The sequence below is a fragment of the Haemorhous mexicanus genome, chromosome 6, assembly GCF_027477595.1.
Source record: "Haemorhous mexicanus isolate bHaeMex1 chromosome 6, bHaeMex1.pri, whole genome shotgun sequence".
In the NCBI taxonomy this organism is placed as follows: domain Eukaryota; kingdom Metazoa; phylum Chordata; class Aves; order Passeriformes; family Fringillidae; genus Haemorhous; species Haemorhous mexicanus.
The window spans coordinates 16,185,259-16,212,675 of NC_082346.1; the positions used below are offsets into that span (position 1 = coordinate 16,185,259).

Sequence of the window (27,417 nt, forward strand, 5' to 3'; positions counted from 1 at the left end):
GCGGGCCAATGGGCGCGCGCCGGGGGGCGGGCGCTGTGCCCATGGCAACGGGCGCGGGGCCGCCGCGGGGCTGTCGCACCGAGCCGCGCCGAGCCCAGCCGGAGCCGCAGCCGCAGCGCGCTCCCCGGAGCGCCCGCCTCGTACCTGCCATCGGCGCGCACCTCGCCCTCGAGCAGCAGCGGCTCCTCTCCTGCCGCAGCGGGACCCGAAGGTAGCGCCGCCCGTCCCTGTGCCCCCGGCGGCGGCGCGGGCGGAGGCCTGGCGGCGGGGCAGCCGCTGTCAGGGTCGCGGCGGGACGCGGGGGTCGCGGCACGCTCCCGCCGGCCGGGCTGGGACGCGGGGGGTGGCGGGGGAATCGCGGGGCTCGGGGCTGCCGGGCGGGAGCGGGGCGGAGCTGAAGTTTTCCCGCCGGGAAGGCGGCTCCGGGTGCGGGGTGTGTGTGCCCGTGTCCCCTCCGCTCGTCCCCCCGTCCGGCCCGCGGCTGTGCGGGAGGAGGCGGCGGGCTGAAGAGCGCCGGCAGAAATGAAAGCGGAGCTGGCAGCGGCGGCAGCTGCAGCAGCGGCAGAAATGTGGAGCGGCTCGTAATTGCACAACCGCAGGGAAAACTTGGGCAGGAGACTCGACGGGTTTCACTAGAAAGGGCGCAGCTCTCGAGCATTACTGTCTAGAGTCGAAGAATGGTTTGGGTTGGAAGGACCTTGAAGATCATTTTGTGCCATGAGCAGGGAGACCTTCCACTGGAGTGGGCTGCTCAGAGCCCCATCCAACGTGGCCTTGAACACTGCCAGGGATGGGGCATGCACAGCTTCTGTGGGCAGCTGTGCCACTGCCTCACCACCCTCCCAGGAAAGAAGTTTTTCCTAATATCTAAACTAAACCTACTCTCTTTCAATTTGAAGCTATTCCCCCTTGTGCTGTTACTACATACTTTTTAAGTAGTCGCTCTTCATCTTTCCTGAAGGCTGCTTTTACGTAGTGAAAAGCTGCCATTAGGTCACCCTGAATCCTTCTCTTTCCAAGCTGAACAATCCCCACTCTCTCAGCCTTTCCTTGGAGGAGAGGTGCTCCATCCTCTGATCAGCTTGGTGGCCTCCTCTGGACTGCCTCCAGCAGGTCGCTGTCCTTCCTGTGCTGGGGTCCCAGAGCTGAGCACATCTTACTGTGCTGTTACCCTGGTACCCCCGAGGAGCTCTGGGAGGTACTCCAGGGCCAGGCTGGCCACTACACTCAGATATAATTCCAAAAGTGGATATGGCTGTAGAGAGAGAATATTTTTTGCTGAAATGAACACGGCTAAGGCTTTCAAAAGAGATTGCATTTGGCAACATTATTTAGTAAGCTCGTAGGAGAAAAAAGCCTTTGTTGTTTGACTTACAAGTATTTGCTGTGGAAAGATAACATCCAATAGTTTCAACATGAAACCATCACAGTATCAACAGTGAAATGCCTGTACACTCATGGTATCAAGTTCATTGTGGAGGTTTGTGGTTTTTTGTCATTTTGTTTTCTCTCAGTTTCAAGGCAAGTCCTGTAGCTGACTCAGTATTGGTGCACCTCTGCTCTGAATTCTGAAGTGACTGTCCCTGTCGACCAAACAAAGCAGCACAGGGGAGATTCCTCTAGAGACTGGATAGGAGCCACTCAAAGACTTTGAAACCAGGTTTTGTTGTAACCTTTATGGACCTCTGCTTAAAACTCACAGAAAGTTTATGGGAGAAGCCCACATTTCTGTGAGCACTTAAGATCCTGTTATGTTTATCATTGTCATTTACTATACAGTGATCTTGCACAGTCACAGTGCTACATCCACCATGGGCCACAGATTACTAACCTGGTTACATACATTGCCTCCTAACTGTCATCCTCTATTTTCCCTTTTACTTGCTTCAGTAATCTCCAGGATGGTGGCACCATTTTATTGCAGAATAAGAAAGACAATTCTTTAAAAAAAACCCTGTAGGTTTAAACAAATTGTGTTGATGTAGAGCAATGTAATCTCATTAACTTCTAACCAAGGCAAACACAGAAAAGGGGGAAATAAAATTGTAAATTCATATTGCCTGTTGGGTCTGCTTAAAACTTACCTTAACAATCGGTTGCAAAGGCATCTGTTATTAAGTTTGTTATCCCACTGCCTGAGATCCCATTATTTGGTGTCTGAAATTATATTCAGAAAAACCCACTGGGCAATTAAAACCAAGCAACAACAAGAACAGTAATTATTTTTTAATAATACTAAGGCAAAGCTTTCATACCTTGGCTCTGCAGTACGGGTAGTGCTGGTGACATAAACTTTCTGTTCATATAAGCCAAATTGAAGATTTTCTGTCAAAAACTGTCGTTCCCCCCCCATTATACATACCTAACTGAAATTGCAGCAATGAAAGTGGAGAGGAGTAGTTCTCTCAGGTAATAAAAAATGTAGAATATATTGACTTAACTGTCAGAGGTGTGGAAATATTGATTATGGAGTTTCAGAGCAGTGCTGACTAAACAAATGCGCTTTACATAAGAAAGATAAAATCGTTTACTGGTGAGTTTGAAGCCACTATCAGGGCTATGACTTGAGCTCCTGTGTGGAGGTATTTTATCTAGTGAGGCTTTGTGCTCCCAGTGTTGATTGCTCAGTATGCAGAAGAGATCCCTCTGAAGTTGCTGTCAGATCCGTAGCAGCCTTTTGCACAGGGGTGTGCTTTTATGTAGATAAAGGCATGACCAGGTGCTAATGCCAAACCAAAGGAATTCAGTCAAAAGTCACGTTCTTTCAATAGTTTTTGCTCTTCCATATGTGTGTGATTTGACAGTTGGAAGAGCAAAAGAAACTGCATTTCATTAGAGCCATTTAAATCATGTTCCGTTGTAAATATTATCTTCATCATAGGTAATTCAAGAGCAGTGTAGGTGCTTTTCATGACTGCATTTCTCCTGCTAGTCTTTATAAAAGTGGAATGGGACGTTGATATGTGTTTTTGTTTCTAAGCAAGTAGAAATCAATGGGAATTAGCAAATTGTAAACATAAATCTCCTTAGCAGCGGCCTTTAAGTGCCTAAATATTTTTAACTCTGGCTCCACATCATTAGATCTAGATTTATTCTGGATAACTGTTTTGTATTTTTTTTTCAAAGGGGGGAAAAGGATACCTTGTTCTCTTGGGGGATTCAAGGCTTACTTTAGCATCATCACTTGTGGTTGACTAGAGCAAAAAGCATATTGTTAGAATAATTGAAATACTTTTTGATTTGAGTATGAGTTAAAGCTAATTCATTGTTTGCATGTAGTAGCACATTAGAGGTTGCTTTTTACGTCAGCACTGACGATATTGCCATTTGCATTTATGAAAAATGAATTTATGAGACTCCAGGTGGACTGTTGTATTATGTTCTGTGTGGGAACTGAAATTAGAGTGCAGGAAGCTATAGTTGTAGCACTATTCTTTTTTTTAATTTCCTTTTGAAGCTGATAAGATTGTTATAAAGTGTACATTGAAATCAGTACAAGTTTTTGCTTGACTGTTGGCTTCATAAATCTTTTTATGAGGTAACCTTGTTGGAAAGAATTAATAAAACCAAGCAAGTTGCTTTGAAAAACAAGGCTAATATTTCAACATTCTTCAGGTAGCAAGATAGCTTTGTAGACAGAGGTATTTACTTTATTGAAGCGAGGACAGGAAAATTCCTTGGAGGCAGGTAATATTATAAATATGTATATGTATTTGTGTGTGCACACTGGTTTTTAAATTATGAGCCATTAACATTGTAAGAAGAAGAAAAGTCTTCACTTAGGACAGAGCATAGCACATGTGTAGCATCAGCCATACCATTTGCTTCTATGCCATCTTTCTTTCTGGACACAGTTGTGTTGTTGCATGATATTATCCTATACTGTGTGTGGTTTGAACATAAAATTGTTCTTTCCCACTGGAGCATTCATAGTTTGTGTTACTATTGGATGACTCATTTAATAAAACAGCTGAAGTGCATTTTTTGAAAGGAGGTTCTTTCAGCAAATGTGATACTAGGCACAGTTGAGGCATGCTGTGTTTTCTGGGAAGCTGAAGAAAGCAGCTGTTCCATCAGCCAGCTTTTAGTTGTAAAGAGAATTAAGCAGCTTGAGTGCAGTGAAAAGGTAACAAATACAACTCAAAAGAATTTAAGTCAAGTAAACAGGATGGGAAAAAAGGATTCTGCTGCCTTTGTGTACTTAAATAATACTGTTTAATAAAGAACTATTTCCATGCAAGATTAAAATGGTTCTTGAAAAAATAAGGAAGGTCTCCTGGTGCCGAGAACTGAGTGGGATGTGCTCCTACAAAAGATTAGGACAGCATGACCCGTGTGAAACCTGTTGGATATTGGCCAGGAAAAAAAAACAACATCTGAATCATACAGTTGGTGAACAGCATTGACAGAAGGGAAAAGAAAAATACTTAAAGGACAATGAAACTTTATATATATATAATTATATAGCAATAATAGCTGGCTTATAATAGTTAATAGCTTGCACATTAACTTCTAAAAGGATCAGTTTTCATTTGGGAAGGGAAGGGTGCAGGTGTTTTTGTCTTTGGAACGTTCACTTGTGTGGGGAAAACTATTGCAGCTTGTAGGCATTTCCCTGGGCATGGCATTTCCTGCTCACATCTTCAAGGGGCAAACCCAGGGTGGGGGACTGGTGGCCAAGTAGAGACACCCTCACCACAGCCAGAGGTTTATAGCTTAACAGAGTGAGTGCAAACAGGTTTTTCCACTTGCTTCTCAAAATTGCTGCCACATGTCAGCTGTGCTGATGCCAGATTAACTCATTGAACCAACAGTGTGAAGAAGATGCATTAACTATTGGTTCATGGACTTTCATACCCTGCTTAAGGCATGATAGCTTAGGGTGTCTGTGTGTGCAGCAAGTGCTCCTGGAAAAGACTGGGGGGAACTAACACTGGTGTTTCCAAACAGAATATGGCAGAAGAATAAAGTGTTTCTGCCTAATTTCAAACATTTAATGGAGTTTTTTTAAGGGTTCTGTAAGTGGATCAATTAATAGATTTGCAAATAAATTTTAAAGAAATGGAAAAAGCCTATGGATTGAAACATTACCTATTTAAACTGTGATACATGGACAGGTATATTGCTGTTTCAGAGAGGTGAAAACAGGTTGGAGATGCTAGGTGACTGAGCAGACTGATCAGGGAATACTTTACATTTCATTCCAGTACTGAGGATGGAAAATTCTTAGAAAAATAAAAATCAGTAGATATATTTTGTCTATTTCCTGGCTTTTTTTTTTTTTTTTTTTTTAATTCAGCACTTGATTGTTCATTTCTTCAGTGTACAGCATAAAAATAGAAAGTCACATTATGGTCATGACTGTAGAGAACATAACTGTAATCCAGCACATCTGCACTGTGTCTCACACAGGTTTAATTACTTCCATATCAGGTAGAGCAGGCATATGTGAAATCTGTGAATGGGTAGGTTTATTGTGCATTATGTGAGTCCAGATTTATGTTTTCATTGCCCATCACTGTACCCTTGGGTTTGGCAAGTGCAAATGTGTGATGTGACATTTACAGTGTTGTGCTGTCTTGCATCATAACCATCCACTGAGCTTCTACATGTGCAGACACTGCATCCTGATTTTATTATATCATTTTGCCTCTTTCAGTTTTAGAAACTTTGACATTGGGTGTTACTTCTTTAAAAATACTTGTGCTTTGCTGGGAGGGTGATGGAGATACCAGTACCTGCATGATGCTGTTTTCTGGGCAATGGGTGCTATATTAATGAAAAGTATTTTTTGGGTTTGTATTATAACACCTGGCGGCTGTATAAAATAGGAGTTTAGCAGTTTGTGTTACTGTTGCTAGAACAAACTTTAAAAGTAGCATTTTGAAGTTACCTCTCAAAGCCTGTAGCTCTTCATAATTCAAATGTTCAGTCCTGTTTCACTGATGTTGATAGGAGTTTGTGATTAACAAATAATCAAGATTGCTGACAGGCAGCCTGCAGCTTATATTGGCTTTGCTTATATACTCCATTTATCAGTTCTAGAGCACTACTTTTATGATTAGTTCTCTTTATGTACTACAAGTGGGAATGTTTGTTTATCCCTCTTGTAAAGATAAGATTGGTTTCTCATACCAGCAGATTACAGTTATGCTACCTTTACTTCTAGGTGGGCTACCTGTCTTTGACTGAAATCTCTTAATTTCCAGATGACAATTATAGCATTTAACTCTTTCAATCTGTCTTTGATAAAGTAGTCAAGTGGGCAGATCTATAACAGATTATATTTCTATTAAAGCTTATAGAAGTAGGACTAATAATAATAATAATAATAACTTATAGAAGTTGGAATAATAATAACACCAACAACAACAATATACCACATGGCATGTATGCTGTGCATTACATATTGCTGAGGCAGTGAGCAAACTGACACTGCTCCTTTTCTGCAGCACCCTGTGTGACTGCTCACTTGGTGGCTCTAGTACAGAAAAAAGCCACATTCCTGACATGGATGCACTCTAAATGCCTGGGAAGGGATGGGTATCCAGGAATGGGTTTTCAAAAATCCAGAACTCTTAAAAGCAGCTGGTAGTGGGCTGAGAGTGGAATGTATTTACTTGGAGGAACAGAAAGGGGAACTCCCACTTTTCTCCCCTGCAGTTGCTGAATGGTGCTGAGTTTTTCTGGCAGGTGATTAATGTTAGATTTTGCAATGGGCCTGGTTTCTCTCTTTTAGTACACGTCAGAGTAGAAGGTGCCCAGTGACTCAGGTGACACTGGCACACTCTAAACGCTGACTCATGTCTTAGTCACCTGCTTTTCTTAAGGAAATTTTGGTGAGTATAGTCTTGGACTAGTAGATAACTAAATACAGTAACTCTGTCTTCACTAGGTAATTGTTTTTATTCTAATAAATGTATTTCCAATTTACTTGTTACATCACAGTTGGGTTCCTCAAAATGCTGTGGGAAATGCTGTGTTAGGCATAGCTGTCTTCAAAGTCAGCCATGGTGATAGAGATATTGTTTACTTACCCATTTTGGAGACTCCTTTGCTTTTAATTCTTCCCATTATGTGTGAAATTTTTTGGCTTGTTTTATCAAAAAAGCTACAATATAAACATCCACTGCACAACCTGAAGCAAAACTGCCTGATGAAGTCTTCTGAGCAGCCTATTACATCATATAGATGTGAAGAACATCCTGTGATGTCATCCAGCTTTCCCATGATGTATGACAGCATGTAATTACAAAGCTTAAAAAAACCCCCCATGGCTCATGAGCACAAATTGCACAGAATGTCAGCAGAGCCAGTGGGACTTGGTTTGATCAGGCCTTTGATAGATGAGCTCTGCTGATACTGCAGAGGTACTTGAGGATGACACAGCTCCAGTTGCCCAGCCCAAATCTGGAGGTGCTTAGTGCTCCCTCACATGGGGTTTGGCAGACCAGCATGGTCACTGATATCTCTGTTGTTTCAGCTCAGCACGGACATTTTATCCATCAGTGCTCCTCAGGAGCAAGGAAAAGGTCTGAAAAACCCAAGTGTGCCCCTCTTCAACCTAAAGTGCCAATCCTTGTCTCCACAGTTGTTCATGTTACTAGAAGTTGTAGGTCAGGAGCTTTAAGAGATGTCTTCAAAGTGGATCAAAGACCAGGTGTCCTTGTGAAAGTGTTGGCTTTAGCACTTGCTGTAGGCAAGGAATGAGTCAGTGCCAGACCTGTGGGAGGCACCTGAGCTTCTGGCTGTCTGTGCTTCCCTGCCATCACCTGATGGGCTTCAGCATGCTCATTTCCTAGCCTCATAATGATTTTCTAAAACACTGTTTACACACCTTGCATAACTAGAGCAGTGTATAATAATATTAAATTATTTTTATTACTATAATTTTGTATATATGAAAATATTTTGGTTGGAAAAATACCCATCTATCAGGTTCCAGATTTTTAATATTATCAATGAATACTGTTTTAAAGTGAATACTTCAAACATACATAACCTTTTAAAAAATGTTTTGCAAAATGCTGAGAGTGTATAGATACATAATTATTATAAACTTGATAAGTATTTTGGGGTTTATTAGGTTTGTTTCACATGCATTTTCTAGACTTGAAGTATGCTTACATCCTTTCACTTAGAAATGACTAGACAGCCCCATTCATATTCTGCAAGAACTTCAACCAGGTGGGTTTTTGTTTTACCTGTAATACCAAGGACTACTCTGAATCTTGACATCTACATCGAGCTTAGGAGACTTGAAGACCTAGTATTTGTTAGTTATTATCATCATCATCTCCTGTGATTAAATCTGTTGAAATTACAAACCTAGGCACAGCATTTATACAACAATATTCTGCAAATAAAAACACCCAACATACTGGAACTTTGGCATTTTTAAAAGCAGTGGTGAATCACTAACTGACCAGTTCCAGCAAATCAGTCTGGTTTCTTTGTGTGTTTGTTTAAGGGTATAACCTAGGCAGAGCTAGTCAGATTTCTGAGTCTGACAGTAGTGCTGACATCCAATTTCAAATGCTCAATGTGGCAGCAACAATAGCTCCTGCTATCCCATCTGCTAATGATCAGATACTAATTATTTTTAAAAATGCAAGTAACAGGTATTTGCAGAGCATAATCCATTTAGGCTCCTTTTGCTGAAGATGTGATTAAGAAAAAACAGTTTTAAAGGATTTACAGATTTTTTTGTAATTCTTGAGCCTTTGACATATAAAACAATAGATGGATAGGTGGATATACTCTTATCTCCAGCTACTTCCTCATCCCCAACAAAAGAAATAATATCTCTACACATCTTGAATGCCTTTTTGTTGTTGTTGTGGTTGTTGTTGTTATTGTTTTTGTTTTTGATATATGAGTGCTTTTATTTTCCTAGCAGTTGAATAAGGGGGAATAAAGGGTGTCAACAATGCTTAATATTAAGTGTGTACCACTATCAACATTTATTGCCATAGCAAAGTGCAGCTTAACCCAAGCAAAAGCATTGCATCTCTGTCAAGCACCAGATCATGCAGCCAGGAAAACTGGCACTGACACCATAATTAGTTTGTCCCTCTCTCCCCTCCCCCTAAAAAGAGATTTGTTGATGGTGGACATAAATACTTTTGACAGAATTCCTTGCATGACTTGCTAAAGCACTTGTACAGAAATTCCTCTTGTAGCAGGTGTACTTTTGATTTATTTGACTGCATGTTTCTTCAATATTATATCTTTTTCTTTGGTATATTTGAGCTAATTTTAGACAGACTTTGGCAACTTTCACCTCCTAGGAGTTGATTTATATTACCAATGGAACACTAGAGTTTGCTCAAATTTCCAGTAGAATATCCATAGGTAGTGGAGTGTCACAGTCTGAACTGGCCAGATTGTCTCAAGAGCCTGACTTGCTGTCAGATGCTGGATCACCATTATTACTTTTTTTAGCTGGATTCCCTGCATTCACTCTATCTAATTATTCCATCTTACCAGCTTCTGAATGAATTATGTTCAATTAAGTTTGATAGAGGGGAAGGAGACAGAGGTCAAGAACTCAAATTGCTCAGTGCTCATCAAATTATGTGTGAGTTAGCTCCACCTATAAGACACTAAAGAAAGGGTGGGGAAAAGCATCTTAAAAAAGCCCTGGCCTCAGCAACAATTTCAGGTTGTGTGAATACACTTTTCAGGAATCTCTACCCACCTGAAATATGGATATAACACAGATTGTAAAATATTCTTCCTGCAAATAAATTTTGGAGGGGATCTTGACTCCAAATTAGGCAAAGTATTGCAGTGTTGAAACATAAAATCCACTGGCATTACTACACTGAGATCTGATTCAATGTCCCTAAATGATCTTTAGGAGTTTGCCAATAAATTCAGCAAAGGCATGATCCAAGTAGGAATGTCAGTATTGAACATCCTAAATAGGTGTTGCCATCTGTTATTGATCATACCTCAGCAGGTTACAAAGCCCTCACCATTTACAACTTAGGTTTGGCACACAAGTGGAAACCAATCTCAGGAAATCTGTTTGCCTAAGAATGGCCTTCAAAAATTAAGGCTGTATTACTTCTTTGAGTTTTTGTGTTCCTTGAGAGCAGGACATTGTGAGAAAAGTGGGTTATTACAGGTATCTGTGTAGGAATGTAAAAATATTTCCTCAGTACAGCAGGCTAACATGATGTATGTTAATTTTTGTGACCTGGTCTCATTTCAGATGAAGAGGTTATCTGTCCTGCCCCAGCAGTGTCTTCTGCTGATGACATGTCTCCTAATGGCCTTGGAAGCTGTCCCTATAGACATAGATAAGACAAAAGTCAAAGCAGAAGGCCACGTAGAAGGAGAGAAGGTAGAAAATCCAGTAAGTATAAAGAAACTGATCTAATTAAGTGTTTATCCTAATTGTTAGTAATCTGGATACAGCAAACTCCTTTAGAAGGAAACTAATATTCCCCAATAGTATTGTCAGTGTGTGTGCCATCTACTGTGGGGATGTTCTGTTTAAATTTGTTCTTGATTTTTTTTCAATGAGCTGCTAAAGGTGAGCTGGCACATGGAAGGAATTCCCAGCTTACAACAGGAAGCACATAACTGTTCCACAGAGATTTCTTCAAGTGATTGGGTGATGCCTTAGGAAATTCCACTCACTGATCCTAGCTCAGTGTTTCAAATAGAAAAGGAACAAATGAATTGCACTGTTTTAAAAAAGCCACACAGTGCATTAACACGACAGATGCTTGTGTATTGCAGGGATTCCTAATCACTTTTCTCCTCTTCCTTGTCAGTTGCTGAAACAAATGGATCATAAATTGCTATAGGGCAATGATGCAAATCTGAAAACACAAAGATATGTAAGGCAGCATAGTGCCTGTGTTGCCAAGATTGGAGTGTCAGTTAATAACTGTATTTAAACAAAACTAATTAACTAATTGTCAGTCTTTCCTGACATTCCTTTTTTTTTTTCTTTTGAAGGATACAGGACTTTATTATGATGAGTATCTCAGGCAAGTAATAGATGTCTTGGAAACTGATAAGCATTTCAGGGAGAAACTCCAGACTGCTGACATAGAAGAAATAAAGGTAGGTTCAAAAAAAAGAGTTAAATTGAGGTTAATTAAATCCATAATCATGAGCCATATATGTTGTATTCTTTCTTCCTGTGGCTGTTGTGCATTGCCCCTTCAGGAGCTGGAAATTTAGGAAGGGATGAGTAGGAACAGTCTAAAGTGACAGACTTAAGGAGGACATCCTGCCTTTTGTGTTTGCTTTGATCCCTCATGTTGCTGTTGGCAGCTTGTGGCATCTTTTCCTTCTGTGCTGAGTCTAGGCTCAGCCTTGGAGATTCCTCTCCATTTCCAGGTTCTTGCAGACCACATCAGTGGCTGCTGCTGCCTTGTACCTTCCCTCAAGCCTAGCAGCCCTCCTTGAGAGGATGAGGCACTTCGTGGGCTTCTCACAGTTCTTTTGAACTCAGTTGAGAATATTTGATCAGGAAATTTGTCACAAATATTATTAGGCATTGCTCCTTCAAGGTTATGGTCTGGCTTTTTGGAGGAGCAAAATAATTAGAAATTTTGTCTTCTGAAAGCTTTTAGGATTCCTCTCTGTTTCCATAACCATAGCATAAAAATTTTGAATCTGCTCTTTGAAAAATTGTTGAGATTCTTACAGTGTGGGCTGCAGTATTGCCAGAGACTGCCATTAGTCTGCTCTTTTGCAATTTATGTCTGATGGGAATCCTAAAGGCTTCTTTTTTCCTGTGTTAATGCATGACTTTTTTGTTTTTTGACAGAGTGGAAAGCTGAGCAGAGAGCTTGATTTAGTAAGCCACCATGTGAGAACACGGCTGGATGAACTAAAAAGACAAGAGGTAGCAAGATTAAGAATGTTAATTAAAGCTAAAATGGATTCTGTTCAAGGTAAGAGTACAGAATTTATTTAGGTGAGTTAACAGATGGAATTGTGTTATGGAAATGTCAAAGTCCAGCAGCTGTGCATTGTTTGTTGTCACCAGTAATGACTAAACTGAGAGTGAGTGTCCTTTCTGAGCTGGCCTGGAGCCATTAAAGACCTGTCTTTACAGGAAACTGGGGAGAAGAGAAAAGCCATCTCTGTTTTATAAATAACTGAACTTGTTTGTCAGTGGATTTTTCAGACACTTCTACCTCTTATTTTTAACCTCTTATTTTTTAATGCATCAGTTCATAGATTACTCTCAGAGAACCAATAACATGGTAGGAGTGTGTTTAAGAGAAAAGCCATGACACAGTATTTCATATCCTTAGGGGGTAGAAAATGAATTTTTTGGTCACTATTTTATTGTTGTAAAGATGTTTGCAAGTTTTCAAGGGGCATCCCATGGAATTGAATACATAAAACATCAAATAAAATACTCCTAGAATTAGGATCTGTTTAGCAGGTTAAGCTAATTTAGATGTGGCAAAAGAAATGTTTATGGGGATGTTGTTCCTGTTGCAGACAGGCAGTCCAGTGACATCATGGTGACATTCACAGCTAGGTGACAGCAGCTAATGATACCTGGGTGTGTACATAGTTGTTTTAGGTATTGTGAAGTTTAATGGACTGATTACTTCTAGCCCTTTCTGCCTTCATAAATCAATAGTAACTAACAGAGCATGCTTTAGAAAAAGAATTGCCCCCAGCACCTCAGATCTTACCATGTGAGATCTTACATTTGGGAACAGATTATTGCAGCTCAGAATATTCAGATGAGTACTAAGATGTAAAAACACTTTGCAAAGTCTATAGTCAGCTTTGCCCATGAGTGCTTCACATCATGTACAAGTATGGCCAGATTAACTATAAAATACAGCTGCATCTACACACCTAGACAACACCTTGGAATAGGCACAAAGAGCATTAAAATAGCAACAGGCAGAGTGGTTTGATTTCCTTTCATTTGCTCTTGTAATCTTTTCCATATAACACCATTTAGTGTCTTAGTTCTGATCTACAAAAAGAAAAAAAAGGCACACAAACCCCTCCTCTTTTCTTTCCTCTCAGCTGGATCAGGTTTAAAAAACTCTGACAAGTAGACCTGAGATTATATTCAGCATGAATTCAGTCCTCATCCAGATGTGTTTTTAAACATTTTCACCAAGGTCCTTGACTGATCAGTACAGGAGTTGAGTCTCAGATCAAACAGTAATGTGGCGAGTAAATAGTGTCAAATAGAATTAATCTTTTCCCCTAAATGTAAGAAATGGAGAAAAATGGGTTTGGGGGCTGTTTTTTTTAGTGTTTGTTGGTTTTTCTTAAGTCTCATACTACACTTTTGAAAATGTTTCAAACACAGACAAAGGCACATATATTTAAACAGAAATTATGATCTCACCAGGGAGGAATGATGGCTGAAATCTGCCCAGGCCAGTGTTGGCTGTTTTGTGTTAATACAAACACAGCATTGATTGTAAAGCAGATAGTTTGTGAAAAGACAGTATATTCAAAAATGTGTGTTCCAATTTGCTTTTAAACAAATAAAATATTCTTTGCTAAGGCATCTAGTAACAGCTTGTCACAACTGTTGTACTTCACATACCAAAGCATAAGATAGCAGCATTAGTGTTCAGAGACCATGGTAACAGCTAGAGAAGCTGTGGTAGAAATGTGGTTAGTTTTAGTGCATTGTGTGTTGAGATCTCCACTGTCTTGCACTTCTCTTTTTTCTACAAATGAAGTTTAACTAACTGCTTATTTGATTTGAAACAATTTTACACCATATTGTACATAAATCTTTGGCCAGATGTGTCATTTGCAAAATGTCCAGAGCAGTTCCCATGTAGGAAAAACATGCAGGTTGTTAGCTTAGGTAGAACACAATGTCAACCATCTCATTTTATATAAAGAGAATAAAATATTTTTTTTTTAGTATGTAAAGCTCAAATAGACCATACTTTCTCTTGCTGAAACAGAAGCTGTAATTTGTGCATGTAAAATGATTGGGTGCAATGCAGCACTGACCCATCAGAAGGAATGTAGTGCCATCAAATTGCCATCAAACTTGATGGCACTACATCAAGTTTGTAGGAATGTAGTGCCGTCAAATTGCCAGCAAGTTTGGCAACTTGCTCCAGGAAAAGCAACTTTAGATATGTTACTGTAGTTTCCTCAACAATGAAAAAATTATTCAATCCTCAAGGAACCTCAGGTATTACAAGGCATAAGCTCCCATATGAAAGACTTATTGATTTTTCTGGGTTTCAAATTTATTTTAATATTTAAACAATGTATACCTTGTTCTTCCAGACACTGGTATAGACCATCAGGCTCTCCTTAAGCAGTTTGAGCACCTGAACCATCAGAATCCTGACACTTTTGAACCTAAAGACTTGGATATGCTGATCAAAGCAGTGAGTGCCAGATTTGGACTGCTGTGGGGGTTGGAGTTTTAATTATTATGCTTTTTACCTCTGGTAAAGGGAAGTCCTTTCCTATACACCACATTTTATAAATGACATGCAGTTTTCATTTTCAGAGAAAAGTCAGTTGTCTCTATGCACACTTGAAGACTGTTTTCCAGTGTGCATGATGCAAAAGAGTCCATAAATTTTGGGATGTCACCTTAACAGGGCTTAACATTCATATGCCAGTACAAGCAACTTTGGGAATGAAACACACCTTTCTGAGAGCCTTTAAATGAAATACACGTGAGATAGGGGTGCATTTTTCCCAAATGTTTTTTTTTCCTGATTTCTCTTTCTAAATGATATAGGACTCTCACAGAATGATGTAAATAATCATCCCTAGCCTAGCCATATGAATTTTGGGATCTCCTGTATATACATCAAGCTGCAAAACCACAGCAGAGTAGAATTTGAGAGAGCAATCTTAGAAGTTGCTTGTACTGGGCATGGCATTCAGTGTCTGGTCAGCAGATTCAGTATCAGTCACAGATGTTTATTGGGATGTGGGGTTTATTCAGGGGATACAGTTCAGCTAAGCAGGGCATGGCTTTTTTCAACTGCTAGAGAAAAATGGACTTCCCAGGGGGAAAAATGTCTCAGATATACTTTAGAGAGCACTACATGTCTGACATGAGAATTTGAATAGTTTTTTATACTTCCAAAATAAATGGAAAGATAATTTCTGTGTAACTTTTTTACCCGTGGAAGATTTTATCTCCATTTTCTGTAGAATTATTATTTATAGAGATATTACAATTTTTCTAAACATCTCTTCTGGGAAAATTCCGGTTGGCTTGGAGAAGCATACCCTTAACAGGGTAGTTCTTTTTCATTACATATTTTATTGTTTTGTCTTCTCATTTCTCAACCAAGATACTGACAGGGTGTAATGGATACTTAAGGAGGTCTCAGCTTTGGAATTGTTTTTTAAAACATACCATGAATCTGAAAAGTAAAATATAAATAATGAAGAGACAGTATCAGGTGTAAACATGTTACTTAAACAAGCACTACCAAAACATCCTTTAATACTTTGGCCTGTATGAAAATGACACAACTTTATACAAGAACTTGTCAGCAATTCTCCTCTCGTACCCTTTCTCTCCATTTAATTGTTTGGGGCTTTTAAATTTAATCTGTATTAAGCTGCTGCAAACTAAGTCCAATTTGTCATTAAACTGTAGGATAAGCGACAAATGTTCTTATTCTGAAATGATCAAGGAGTTAATGGTGGTGTTAGTGTAGGACTTGATTAAATTGAGTTCATTTATTACTCACTGATGAGAAAGGACACCTTGAAGCCTTCTTACAGCACCATGTAATTGCAGAAATTGTCCCACAGATGAACCATTAGAAATTAACTTCTGTGAAAATGACCAAGGGAGGAGAGATGTTTCTGCATCACTGTCATGTGAAAGGAAGCCCCAGCCAGCCTGCCCTGAATGGCAACATGGCCAGCCTTGCCCACAGATCTGAACAATACAGTGGTTTTAATGTCAGATTATGTTACATAATCATCTGTCTGCATATATCCCTATTTTTAGGCTACAAGTGACCTGGAAAACTATGATAAGACTCGCCATGAGGAGTTTAAGAAGTATGAGATGATGAAGGAACATGAGAGGAGAGAGTATTTAAAAACACTGGATGAAGAAAAGAGGAAGAGAGAAGAATCCAAATTTGAGGAGATGAAGAAAAAACATGGAGATCACCCTAAAGTTCACCATCCTGTAAGGCCTGTTTTTACTTGGCTGAGTGTGAGCTTTCCTTTCCAGAGAGAAAAGGCTCATACACAGAAGGGTGTATTTGGTTTGTTCTCATCATTTGCCTCCTCTTACTGACATGGGCAAGCTGCTGAGAGCATGACAGACCCCACTGTACAAACTCCCATTCTTTCTGTACACATGTGTTATTTGCTGCCAGAATTCTTACATAGACACTGAAATTCATAAGGAGGAAGCCAGAACAGTACTTAAAACTGTAGGGATGCCTGCATGGTATGCCTGGCCTGCAGGGAACTGCATCACAGTACCATTTGCTCTAAGAAAGGCAAAAGTATTCAGCTCCCTTCTGCTGTTGTTTCTAGATGGGGCTGTGTGGCCATGACTGATCATTACAGGTGTTCCTTTCCACAGAATATGCATTTCCTTTACACTCCCTCTTTCCCTGGGCCTTTCTGTCTGATGGAAGTATTAGACTTGACCAACAGGGAAGGAAAGAAAATGCCACTGATTCCATTTGCCACATGACTAATCAGCAAATAAAGCAAGCCTTTCAGAGAAACCAGAACGCAAAGGTAATGCAGGACAATTACACTAAATTGTCTTTTGAATAGTTTTTCTTTGTAACCAATCTATAGGGAAGCAAAGATCAACTGAAAGAGGTGTGGGAAGAAGCAGATGGACTAGATCCTAATGAATTTGACCCCAAAACATTTTTCAAATTGCACGGTAAGAGGTTTAGTTTTAATTTCATGAACAAGTGAAGTGACTTTGTTACATTCTGCTGAGGACAAGTTTGTCATATGTTAGGATGAAGTCTTACACCTCAAGCAACTTGGATGAATCTGAATAGTACAGAGGAGAAAATATTTGTTACTGTTTGTAAATTTCATGCAATGTTTGAAATGGAGTTTAAAATTTAAAAACATTCAGAATTTTGTTGAGCTACTCCTAAAATCATACAGGCAAAACCCTGTAGGGATTTCTTGGGGAGCTATGGGTACTTAGAGGGCTGTCCATATCTATAACTTTGCTTGCACAGTAGGTACTGGGAGTAAATCCTCAGAGATTTGTGTAGGGGCAAGACCTGCTTTCTCATCATCTCTGCAGATAAGTACCAGATGCCCCCAATCTTTGGAGTGGTCATAGAAGGGCCAAGGCTCCTCAGAAATTGCAATATTCCCTCGATAATACAAAAACCCTCTAACCCTGCCCCTACATTTCTGAGGAATGAGCAGCTAACAAAAACAAGCAGTAGCAGAGATAAGGATGCATCTCCTTGAACACTTTGCTTTACACCTGCTGATGTCACCAAGAAACTTTATGTTCTGATATTGGTAAATACTTCATCATTAAGTGCCCCTGAGTAGATCCTGCCTGGCACTAGGCTGCAAAGGGGTGAACAGTACATAGAATTGGACTAATCTCAAAGATGATTCAGCTAAAGAAAAGTGTTCTAGTTTAAACCCAAACTTTTATCTCAGTTTATAATTTATAATAAGCATGTATTATTACAGAATCATAGAATGGTTTGGGTCCTTAATGATCATCTAGTTATAGTTATTAAATCTTACCTCTTCTTTCTAGCAGGAGATTTTGAAAGATAGCTTTCTGAAATTTTTTGGTAGCTTGTTTGTGCAAAACCTACCAAACAGAAACAGCTGAAATCACCTGTTGCCTTAGAGCTTAGTATATAGAAAACTTTGAAGCAATTACACAAAAATACTGGGTAATAATTGGAAGTGGATATTTTCTTTTCATTTCTGAGGTAGTGTAACAGTATTCAGAGTACAATGTAGGATAAAAGAGGGATCATTAATTATCAAGTATTCTCCTCTCTGCATTTGTCATGAGAAGTCATCTTACACCTATCTGAAGTGCTGCATGTTTATATAGATTTTCATGTAATTCTTTAAGCTTTTAAGGAGTCATATTGTCAGGTGAAGTTTTTCTGCAGAATCTTGGTGCTTGCTCCTGAGTCTAATTACAAATTTAGTGGTTAAATGGGGACAACTTGTTCTCAGCAATATTTTTTGGCAGTTGCAGTCTGCGCAATCCTGTGGTGACCTATTTCAGTTTGCTAATCTCAAAAGTAGAGAGATTGCTGCAGACTTGTCCAACCAACCAAAAGTGACACTCCAGCCAATGCCTGCTAAAAACCTAACCAGTAGAAACAACCTCTGTAACCAGCTTCTTGTTAAATGTGTACACTGATCCTTACTTAACTCCTGGAGATCTATAAGGTGTATGACTTTCTATTTGTATTTTTAAAACTTCTTTTTGTAGATGTCAATAATGATGGTTTTCTGGATGAGCAAGAATTAGAAGCCCTATTTACTAAAGAGGTAAAAAAAATACTCAGAATCTTATCTTCTATCAGTAAATGGTTACAGGAATGTCTGTTTTCCCAAGTATATCTGGGGGCTTTGGACTACAAAATAGAGTATTCATACCACGTTTTATGCATCCTTAATATTTCTACAAAAGTGTAAAAGGCAGGCAGAATAAAGTAGTTGAAGAATAGGAGTCAAACATCAGAAATCTTGTGTTCATGTATTTTTCTGCCCCAGGCTTGCTGGAGGTTCTATAACTAAGCTGCAGGATAGGTATTACCTGTGTAAATTGCAATGTAGAGAGCTGCTCTGCCTAGATGCACCTGATAAAGGTTCTGAAGCTGGGCACCTGTGCTCAATGAGTGTTCATCAACAAGTCTGATGAGAAAAAGGGTCACACCTGTGTGTCTTGGCTCAGGGACAGCACTGTAGAAATGGCTACAGAAATTGAATATATTTTATGTCTAGCTAGTTTGAAGCACATGTACATCTAATAAAGTAGACAGGCTCTTAGTTTCTTTAAGCCTTGGTTTGTTGCCTGAACATTTAAGTCTGGTAAAATAATTTGCCATAATCTCCTTCACTACAATGAAGATACAGTGCAGTCCTTTTTGACAGGTGTCTCACTGTTTTATAGCTCTGTAGTGTAAAAACTGATAGTCTGGGGCCTTAAAATTACCTGTGGCTGGGCAAGTGAAGCTCAATGCCTGAGAAAGCCAAGTAGAAGCATATAAGCACAAACTCTCCAGAAAGACATTGTGCAAGAAGAGAAGTGAACCATTAAATTTGGCACTGAATTTGTCTTGTGATACTCTGAATGCTTATGGGGTCAGCTGCATGCCCTGGTGAAAAAGCCACTCTCTCCCATTCCAGAAACCACATGGAGCCTCTGCCTGCTTTGAATCAAATGCAGCATCAGACTTTGCACACTGAGGTCAACTTGACTGTGACATCCACAGCACTGAATTGTAACAGACCACATGAATTAACTGAAAACTTCATTCTTAGGAAAGAAAGGCTCACTTGTTGCTTAAATACTGTGCTGAAAGAGGAAAATTGCACACAGAGAGAACATCTCACAGCACTTTTCCAGATATGCTCTGCCATTTGAATGAGCAGCCTTTTCTTCAAACTAATATGTACTAATTTTAAATTTCAGTTAGAAAAAGTTTATGATCCCAAGAATGAAGAGGATGACATGGTTGAAATGGAAGAAGAAAGGCTGAGAATGAGAGAACATGTAATGAATGAGGTGGGGGCTGATTCCCTTCTGTGTTCACACAATACAGTTCTCCTGACATGAAGTGTTGTCCAAGTGCAGCAGAAAGGGATGGCCTGTCACACTGAGAGCTGCTTGTGCTGGGGTTATGCCAAGTTACACTTCTCAAACCCTGTCCCTGTGTTCTGATGTAATGCCTGCTGACTAGTTTTCATTTAATGAATTCCAGAGAGGGGATTGTTCTTTAGCCTTGCTTGTTTGCAGATACTGAGATTCAACAGAAATTCCTTGTGAGCTGTGTGCCAAACAAGGAAGACTCTAAATTTGCCTTGGCACTTGGCAGATGGGTAAGATTCAGGTGTGAGAAGAGGGAGTAGAGCAACGTCCTCTTTCATATAGCTCAGCTTTGTCCCTTTAAAAGGGGGCTCAGAGCTCAAGCCATCACCTGTGACAGTGAAAACCTTCACTGGGTCTGATGGGTTTTCAGCTCAGGAGACACAGGAATGGAAAGGGGGTGTTTTGAACCATTGTGTTTTCCACCCATATTTCTGTATTCAACTGTATTCCTTAAACTTGAGGAACAGAACAAGCCTGGTCATCTATTAGTCATAAAGGGAAGCATTTCCTCCCTTCCCCTTAAAGGATTCCAGCACAATTCAGTTGGGTGGGATTTTTGTTTTTCAAAACCTCCCCCTCCAACGGTGGAGATAATTTTGTAATTGTGAGTCAGAGTAGTTACCAGAAAGCTACAAAACCTCTTTCTCAAAAAAAAAAATCATGCATTCCACTATTAGTGTTTGGACTGTGAGCACAAGTGTTTCCAATAAAGCCAGTGAATTTTGAAGTAAAATGTCAGGATTTACTTTGTAGTTCTATTTTTGTTAAGATACATAAGCTTGTGAGAGGGCTTTTCAGAAAATGGGCCATATAAACAATTAAAAATGGTTATATTTGATTTCTCCAAAACCTGTCCTTTAGCTTGAGCTTAATTTTTTGCTTCAAATAGGTTGACATCAACAAGGACCGGCTAGTGACTTTGGAAGAGTTCCTGCGAGCTACAGAGAAAAAGGAATTTTTGGAGCCAGACAGCTGGGAGGTAATGAAAATGTGTTCCAAGTACAACATGCAGCACCATTAGCAGCACTTGAGCAGGAAACCAAACGGCATGTCTGTGACCTTTGGTTTTTCCAGCTCTGCTCTGGTATGTGTGTCGCTCAGCCCCTCAGCTGAAGGTAGCGTTCAGCTGCCTCAATGTAATGCAGATGTGAATTCCACAAACGGGAAAGGTCTGGCGCCACCCCGGGGATTTGGGAAGAGCTTTTCACACGTGCTTTTCAAATGGAAATGCACGTTTTGTTTATGAATCACTTCAAAGGGAAGATAAGAGCTCAGCTGGAAGAAAGAGGATATTTTTCTCCTACATCTAAATGCCTAGTAGAGCTTTGTTGAGAAAATAGCTGAGAAATGGCTGTTTTGTTGTTTTCATTGAGTGTACAGTGTCATGTCTCACTATTTTGTTCTGAGGGTTTTTCAGTGAACCGTGTAAGAATTTCAGTAGGAAAATAACAAAATAAAAAACCCCCATGCTTTCCTGGCTAAGTATTCATGCTTGTGTGCATTTTCTTGCAGACATTAGATCAACAGCAGCTCTTCACTGAGGACGAGCTGAAGGAATTTGAAAATCACATTTCCCAGCAGGAAGATGAACTTAGAAAGAAGGCAGAAGAACTTCAGAAACAGAAGGAAGAGCTACAAAGACAGCACGATCAGCTTCAGGCTCAGAAACAAGAGCTTCAGCAGGTACATGTGTGAGGACAGCATTTTCTGTTTTCCTCTTTTCTCTGTCCTTCTTTGTGTAATGGCTCTCCACAATTCCCAGCTCTGGAGATTTACCTTGAATTCTCATAGGAGTCCCAGCTGAATTCTAAACTAATGATACCACACCAAAACATAGCCTGCTGTTCCAAATTGTAAAGCAACTCAGCACTACACCCGCTAAGAAAGACCTTCCATAACTGCAACATTTGGTTTAGGTGTATTCATTTATGTCACATCCCAGAAAGCTGGCAAATTCAAGTGTTTCAACTGCTGTATTTTATTTTTCACCAGGTTGTAAAACAGATGGAACAAAAGAAACTACAGCAAGGAAGTCCTCCTGCAGGACCAGGTGGAGAACTGAAAATCCAACCCCGTATGTGACTTTCTGTGTAGATACACAAACTTGAAAATAAGATTTGCCATGTAAAAGTCATTACCTCCATATTTGCTGGTAAAATTATTCACTTAATGCAGCTTTAATGACCTCTGGAGAGAAGTTCACTAACCTGTTTTGCAGAGGGAAGTAAGTACTAAGTACTGAAATCTCACTGCTTTTAAGTCCACAGTAAGAAACCAGAGTCCTAGCACAAGGCATCTAACTGGCAGAGAAGGAGGATTGTGTTGTATTAGTCTGAGATACTGAGATCTAGAGCATCCAGGGAAGGACAGGGACATACGAAAGACAAGGTCCCATGATCTATGGCTGCATTGCAGTCTCAGGCTGCAGAACAAATCAAAGCATTTAAAATCCTCAGTGGCCAGTTTGGCAGCAAGTGGATGTAGCATGACACAAGAAGTTAGCCTTGGGCAATATGAATGACCAATTGCTTCAACACCCTCAGGAGGAGGCAGTGGCATTAAAAAAATCACTGCATTTCATCACTGGTGGCAGCAAAAGTCAGGTGTATATTAGCACTTCTTATCCACAGCAGATTGCCCAGGTTTCCTTTATGCTTTGCAGGGGCTCTGCTGCCCCATGCACCCTAAATCAGCCTTTTCTTGAAGGCTGAATCTATGCTGGATTTATTGGCTTCCATGTGCATGTGCTGACATGATCAGTGAAGCTCCAGAACTTCTTGACATTGATGTCAAATAGAAGCTTCAGGTCTATCCTGCAGCTCCCTGCAGGAGCCAGCACTGGGATTTCAAACCTCAGGAGCTGTGTTCAGTGATTACAGCTGACCTTGTTGGGCACCCTGAAATTCTGCCCACTCATTTGTATGAAGGGGAGTGAGGAGATTTCAGAACCTATTTAATTCTGCCTTTTGTTTGCTTTGAAACTGCCTGGAGGTAACTTCATTTTATGATCCTTCATTCCAAGAGCCTAAATTCGCCTCACCTTCAGTAAAACCATTGTGTGCAACTGCAGATGATACATCTTTCAATACTGGCAGTATTGTAGTAGATACTGTTCTTAACACATGTATTCTTTTATGTAAAATCATTTAATTTTAGGTGTCTTGAGAATTCATTATATTAGCCAGAACTGGTCACTATTCTTTCACTGAAACAAGGATGTCCAAGCAGACACTATTTTAATCTTTAGGCCACTGGAGCTACTAAGAGTAATTTGAGGGGGAAAAAAAATCCAGAAAGGGAGCTGCATGTTCTGAAATCTTCATCAAACTATGAAAATTAGCATTACTCAAATGCAGGCAAATGGAGAACATTGTAAGTACTGATGCAGTGAGAAGGAACATACAGGAGCAAGTTGTTAATTCTTTCTTTTTCAAGCTTCCCATATTGGAATTAAAGGTCTCATAAAAACATGATTTATTTCAGAAAGAACAATGTGTTATGTGAGAATATTTCACAGAAAGCAGAAACAACTTGTAATCTAGGAGGTAACACTGACTAATAGTGCAGCCTGTTGGGTCTCAAGCCCAAAAACTCTTGATTCCACTTATGAACCAGAAAATAGAAGGTTTTTTGGAGTGTCCCTATGCTAGAAACTTCCATGTAGAGAATTTTCACATTTGGGGCCAGTTTACTGAGATGTTACAAAGGGTTCTCTGCTTGTTTTCCAGCTGCTGAACACAAAGCTGCAGATGCACCACAGCACCCAGCAGGAGGAGATCAGCCTTTGCCACCAGGACATGTCCAAGAACCAGCTGTCAGAACTGATCCAGTTCACCCTTAACCACTTGTGCCTCAACTTTATAGCATCTTTATTATTTGGGGAGGGAGGGGTGGGGGGCACAGGAAGTCAGAGTGAAACATGAACTTTCTCCCTGAGACTGTAAAATCATCAGGAATGTTAGAGGTGAAGTATCAGCCAGATTTGATTTTTAAGTTAAATTAATTTTCTCTCAAATGCATTGGTAAGAAACACAAAGGGACCTTGTAGAGGCTAAAACAGAGAAGGAAAATAAGGAAACCATTAATACTAAAGGTTTTTATGGCCAGAGGACTGAGCTGTTGAACCCTCCCCTCACAAAGAAGGGGGAGGTGTCTGCCATTCTGTGTTTAGGCATGAATCGGGATCTTCTCAGAGAGGAAACAGGGAACAGGCCTGGATGTTAAGTTAGGTCTAGTTTGATGTAGAAACTCTTTCCAGAAATGCTGAAAAGCAAAAGATGGGGAAACGAAGACCATAGATAAAGGCCTATTTCCAGCACTACCAAACCCTTTCTTCTTTGAGACCAAATAAAAATGAAATTTCTTAATCACAGAAAATTTGCACTTTGTAAAATATAAACACAGCAAAGAATTATGTGGAACAGTGAATATTTTTCATGTTTACAGAAACCTAAGAATTTCACTGAAAGCCTTCAAAAGGAATACTGTGCTTGTGTACTGATCTGAACCGTCCTCCTTGTTGAGATGAATTCTGTGTAGCAGTTGAAAGCTCAACTGGCCCTTGGGACAGCACTTTTGTCCCCATTTCTTTCATCAGATGCCAGCTGATCTCAAAATTTTGCATGTTATTAAGTAAGCTTTTTTTGTTGATGGAAATATTGTGCAAAACAGAACAAGGCTCACTGTCTTGTTCTGTGCAATTGTCCTACCTCCTACAATAAAACCAGATTTTTCAAAGTGCACCATGTGCTTCAGAGAGCTCTTCTCAGACATGAATCTGGGATTTGTTAAAGGCCTCACTGTTGACTCTCAAGAGTCTTTCAGCAGTTGGTCTAAGGTTAAGAAGTGTCCTAAGCCAGGGGTGCTGCTTGCTTGTATTATTTTGGTATTGAACCAGGATAGGTCCCTAGTATTGCAAGCCAAGATTTTACAAGAGTCAGTTGATTTTGATGTCAGTTTTATTATAATGCTGAAAAGTTGTGCCAGTGTCCCTGCTTCTCATTCATTTCAAACTGAAACTATCCTCAAGTGTAAACCCTGTGTGGATTTCCTTGTTTGCTTGGCTTTTTGTGGTTGTTTTTTTTTTGTTTGTTTTGTTTTTTAAACACGGATTGTTCTGATTGTATGATGCTGGCTTGGAACAGATATACACACCTCTGCCTGCATCCTTTACATTTCCTTCCTGTTCTGTGGCTAACTGCTGACAATGGCATTAGAAGAGATATTTTGGGGCTTGAGCAAAGAAAGAGAAGCACACCTCTGTTAGAGAAAGATGTTCCTTTCAGAATAAGACTTGAATATTTTAGGCAAACTCAAAAAAAAATACAGAGGGCAATTGCTAACATTTTGTATTGACATTTGGGAAATTTCTCACTCTGGAGAACTTAGGTTGATGGAAGTCAGGCACATTCCTTCCATGCTCAATGCTTCTTTCATCAGCTCTGGGCATATTCATGTTCTCCACACAATGCAGCAGAACTCAGAGCCAGAACAGATGAGGTTTCCTTATCTATTTTATCCTGTTGTCATGTTGCATTTCCTTCATTTATACCACCCAGTTGGACTTATTTCACCTTTTCTTTTTGTTCTTTATACAAGTAGATGGCATTTTTAGTTTGCAAAACCAATGTCTCCACCATTTGTCATTTCTATGCAATTCTAAAACAGTTTGGTTTTGTCTTTGTCTGGAGACTCCAATATCTTTCAACAGCCTCATCTGTCTGCAGAGAGACCCAGACACAGTTAGAGCTCCATGAACTTTCTCTGGCACAGCCCTGGCTTTGGGGTTGTAACAGGGTGAGGAGGGAAACAAAGAGGGAATTATTCAAATGTCATGGTAAAGGCAAGGGGAAATCTTACTGTGTTTTCCCCATCTCACATGAAAGTTGACAGAGCACAAGTGATACAGCCCCAGATGTTTGTAGAGATTCAAGGACTGAAACCTTTGGTGTGAAGGCATTTCTACCATACAAATCATTCCTGCAGGCTACTTCTGCCCCCTGAGATGCCATTAAACATCACCATGGCTTTGTAATGTAATGCTCAAGCTTCAGTTTCAGTGCAGCCTCTTACATTTGATTGTGAGGTCCTGACTCTCCTGTTGGCAATTGTCCCCCTTATCCCATCTACTTGGAAACATCCAGAGCTTTGTAAAGAATTGTTGTAACTTGGGAAGTGGAAAGTTATAGCCACAGAGAAATAAGGGACTGGAATATCATGGGCACAAGTGCTTATGCCTGTATTCTGCTTTTCATTTAGGAGGTGATTACAACAAAACTGTATCTAACTTTATACAGACACCAGTTCCACCACAAAGATGCAGAGATTCAGTTTTGTACTTGGCTGGGGTTTTGGTAGGAGGATGAAGGGGTAAAATTTGGTTAATGTTGTACAAATTCATATCTCTGGTGCAATATATGTAAAAAACAAAACAACCCCACTCTGTACTTTGTATAGATTAGTTTTTAACTGGATTAAACTGAACTCAGCACAGTGACAGAGGTTTAGTGTTTTATTTTTAGTGGGTGGGCAAGAGCTGGGTTTGCATTCATAGAATCAGAGTGGCCTGGGTTGGAAGGGACCTCAGAGATTATCCTGTTCCAAGCCCCTGCCATGGGCAAGAACACCTTCCAGTACCCCAGGTTGCTCAGAGCTCCATCCAGCCTGGCCTTGAGCACTGCCAGGGGTGGGGCACCCACAGGTTCTCTGAGCAGCAACCTGTGCCAGTGCCTCACCACCCTCATAGTAAAGAATTTCTTCCTAATACCTGATATCTAACCTAAGATCTAATCTAATCCTGCCCTCTTGAGTTTGAGGCCATTTCCCCCCTGCCCTGTCACTACACGTCCTTGTAAAAGTGTTTCTCCATCTTTCCCACAGGTTCCCTTCAGGCAGTGAAAGGCCACAATTAGGTCACCCTGAAGCCTCCTTAGGAGCCCTTCCTGTTTGCCCTCCATTTCTTGCTTTCTAGAAAGATGAGAATTTAAAATAAAATGTAAGAGATGTGTTCTTCCCTGGCACCAGCTGTCTCACTGCAGTAGCTATTCACTAATTAGGTACTCGAATGCTTAATTTTCTATATTCATAAAAACACAAACCCAACTAATGAAAATCCTACTGTGCCACAGCATTACAAACTCCTAACACCACCCCACAGTTCCCTGGCAATTCCAGAGAAGGTGAAGCACCCATGGGCTTAGTAACACATTCTTCTCTAGGTTGCATTCTGCACCTAGATTTTGCATTCCTAGTCAGGTGCTGGCCACTTCAGGATGTGAGGATGGCTGGGACAAGGTGTCTCTTGATATCCACAGGATGGGCTGCCAAATCCAGCCACATTAGAATTTTCCATCTCGTGAATTTATCTGGACTGGGAAAATATGATGTATGGTAGGGTTTTGTAAAGAAATGAAGCTTTGAACTAGGGCTTGTCCTTTGGTGATTCATGCAAAAGTAGGCAGCAGATGCCAAGAGCTGTCCCTAAGGTTGGTCCCAGTTGTACCAAGGCTGTGAAAGGAGAGCTCCATCTGAAAACAGCAACACTGACTTTAGTTCCATTTCTAAAAATGATTTTTACATAATGAGAAAGGAGGGAGTGAGTT

The 27,417-nt window shown here is 40.2% G+C and overlaps 1 protein-coding gene across 2 annotated transcripts; it reads left to right on the top strand.

Annotated features, from left to right (window-relative positions):
* The first annotated feature begins 71 nt into the window (after positions 1-71).
* On the top strand, positions 72-26,312 carry NUCB2 (nucleobindin 2). 2 transcript variants are annotated; one of them, XM_059848955.1, is made up of 13 exons: positions 72-211; positions 10,220-10,363; positions 10,975-11,082; positions 11,795-11,921; positions 14,269-14,372; positions 15,971-16,156; positions 16,786-16,876; positions 18,434-18,492; positions 19,640-19,732; positions 20,706-20,795; positions 21,329-21,499; positions 21,809-21,890; positions 23,545-26,312. In XM_059848955.1, exons 2-13 carry the CDS (start codon positions 10,220-10,222, stop codon positions 23,655-23,657), a joined length of 1,368 nt encoding a protein of 455 aa, XP_059704938.1. In that variant the 5' UTR covers positions 72-211; the 3' UTR covers positions 23,658-26,312. The 2 variants fall into 2 exon arrangements, with proteins under 2 accessions (XP_059704938.1, XP_059704939.1); XM_059848956.1 differs by lacking the exon at positions 23,545-26,312 and having other exon boundaries at positions 21,809-21,898.
* Positions 26,313-27,417: the final 1,105 nt, after the last annotated feature.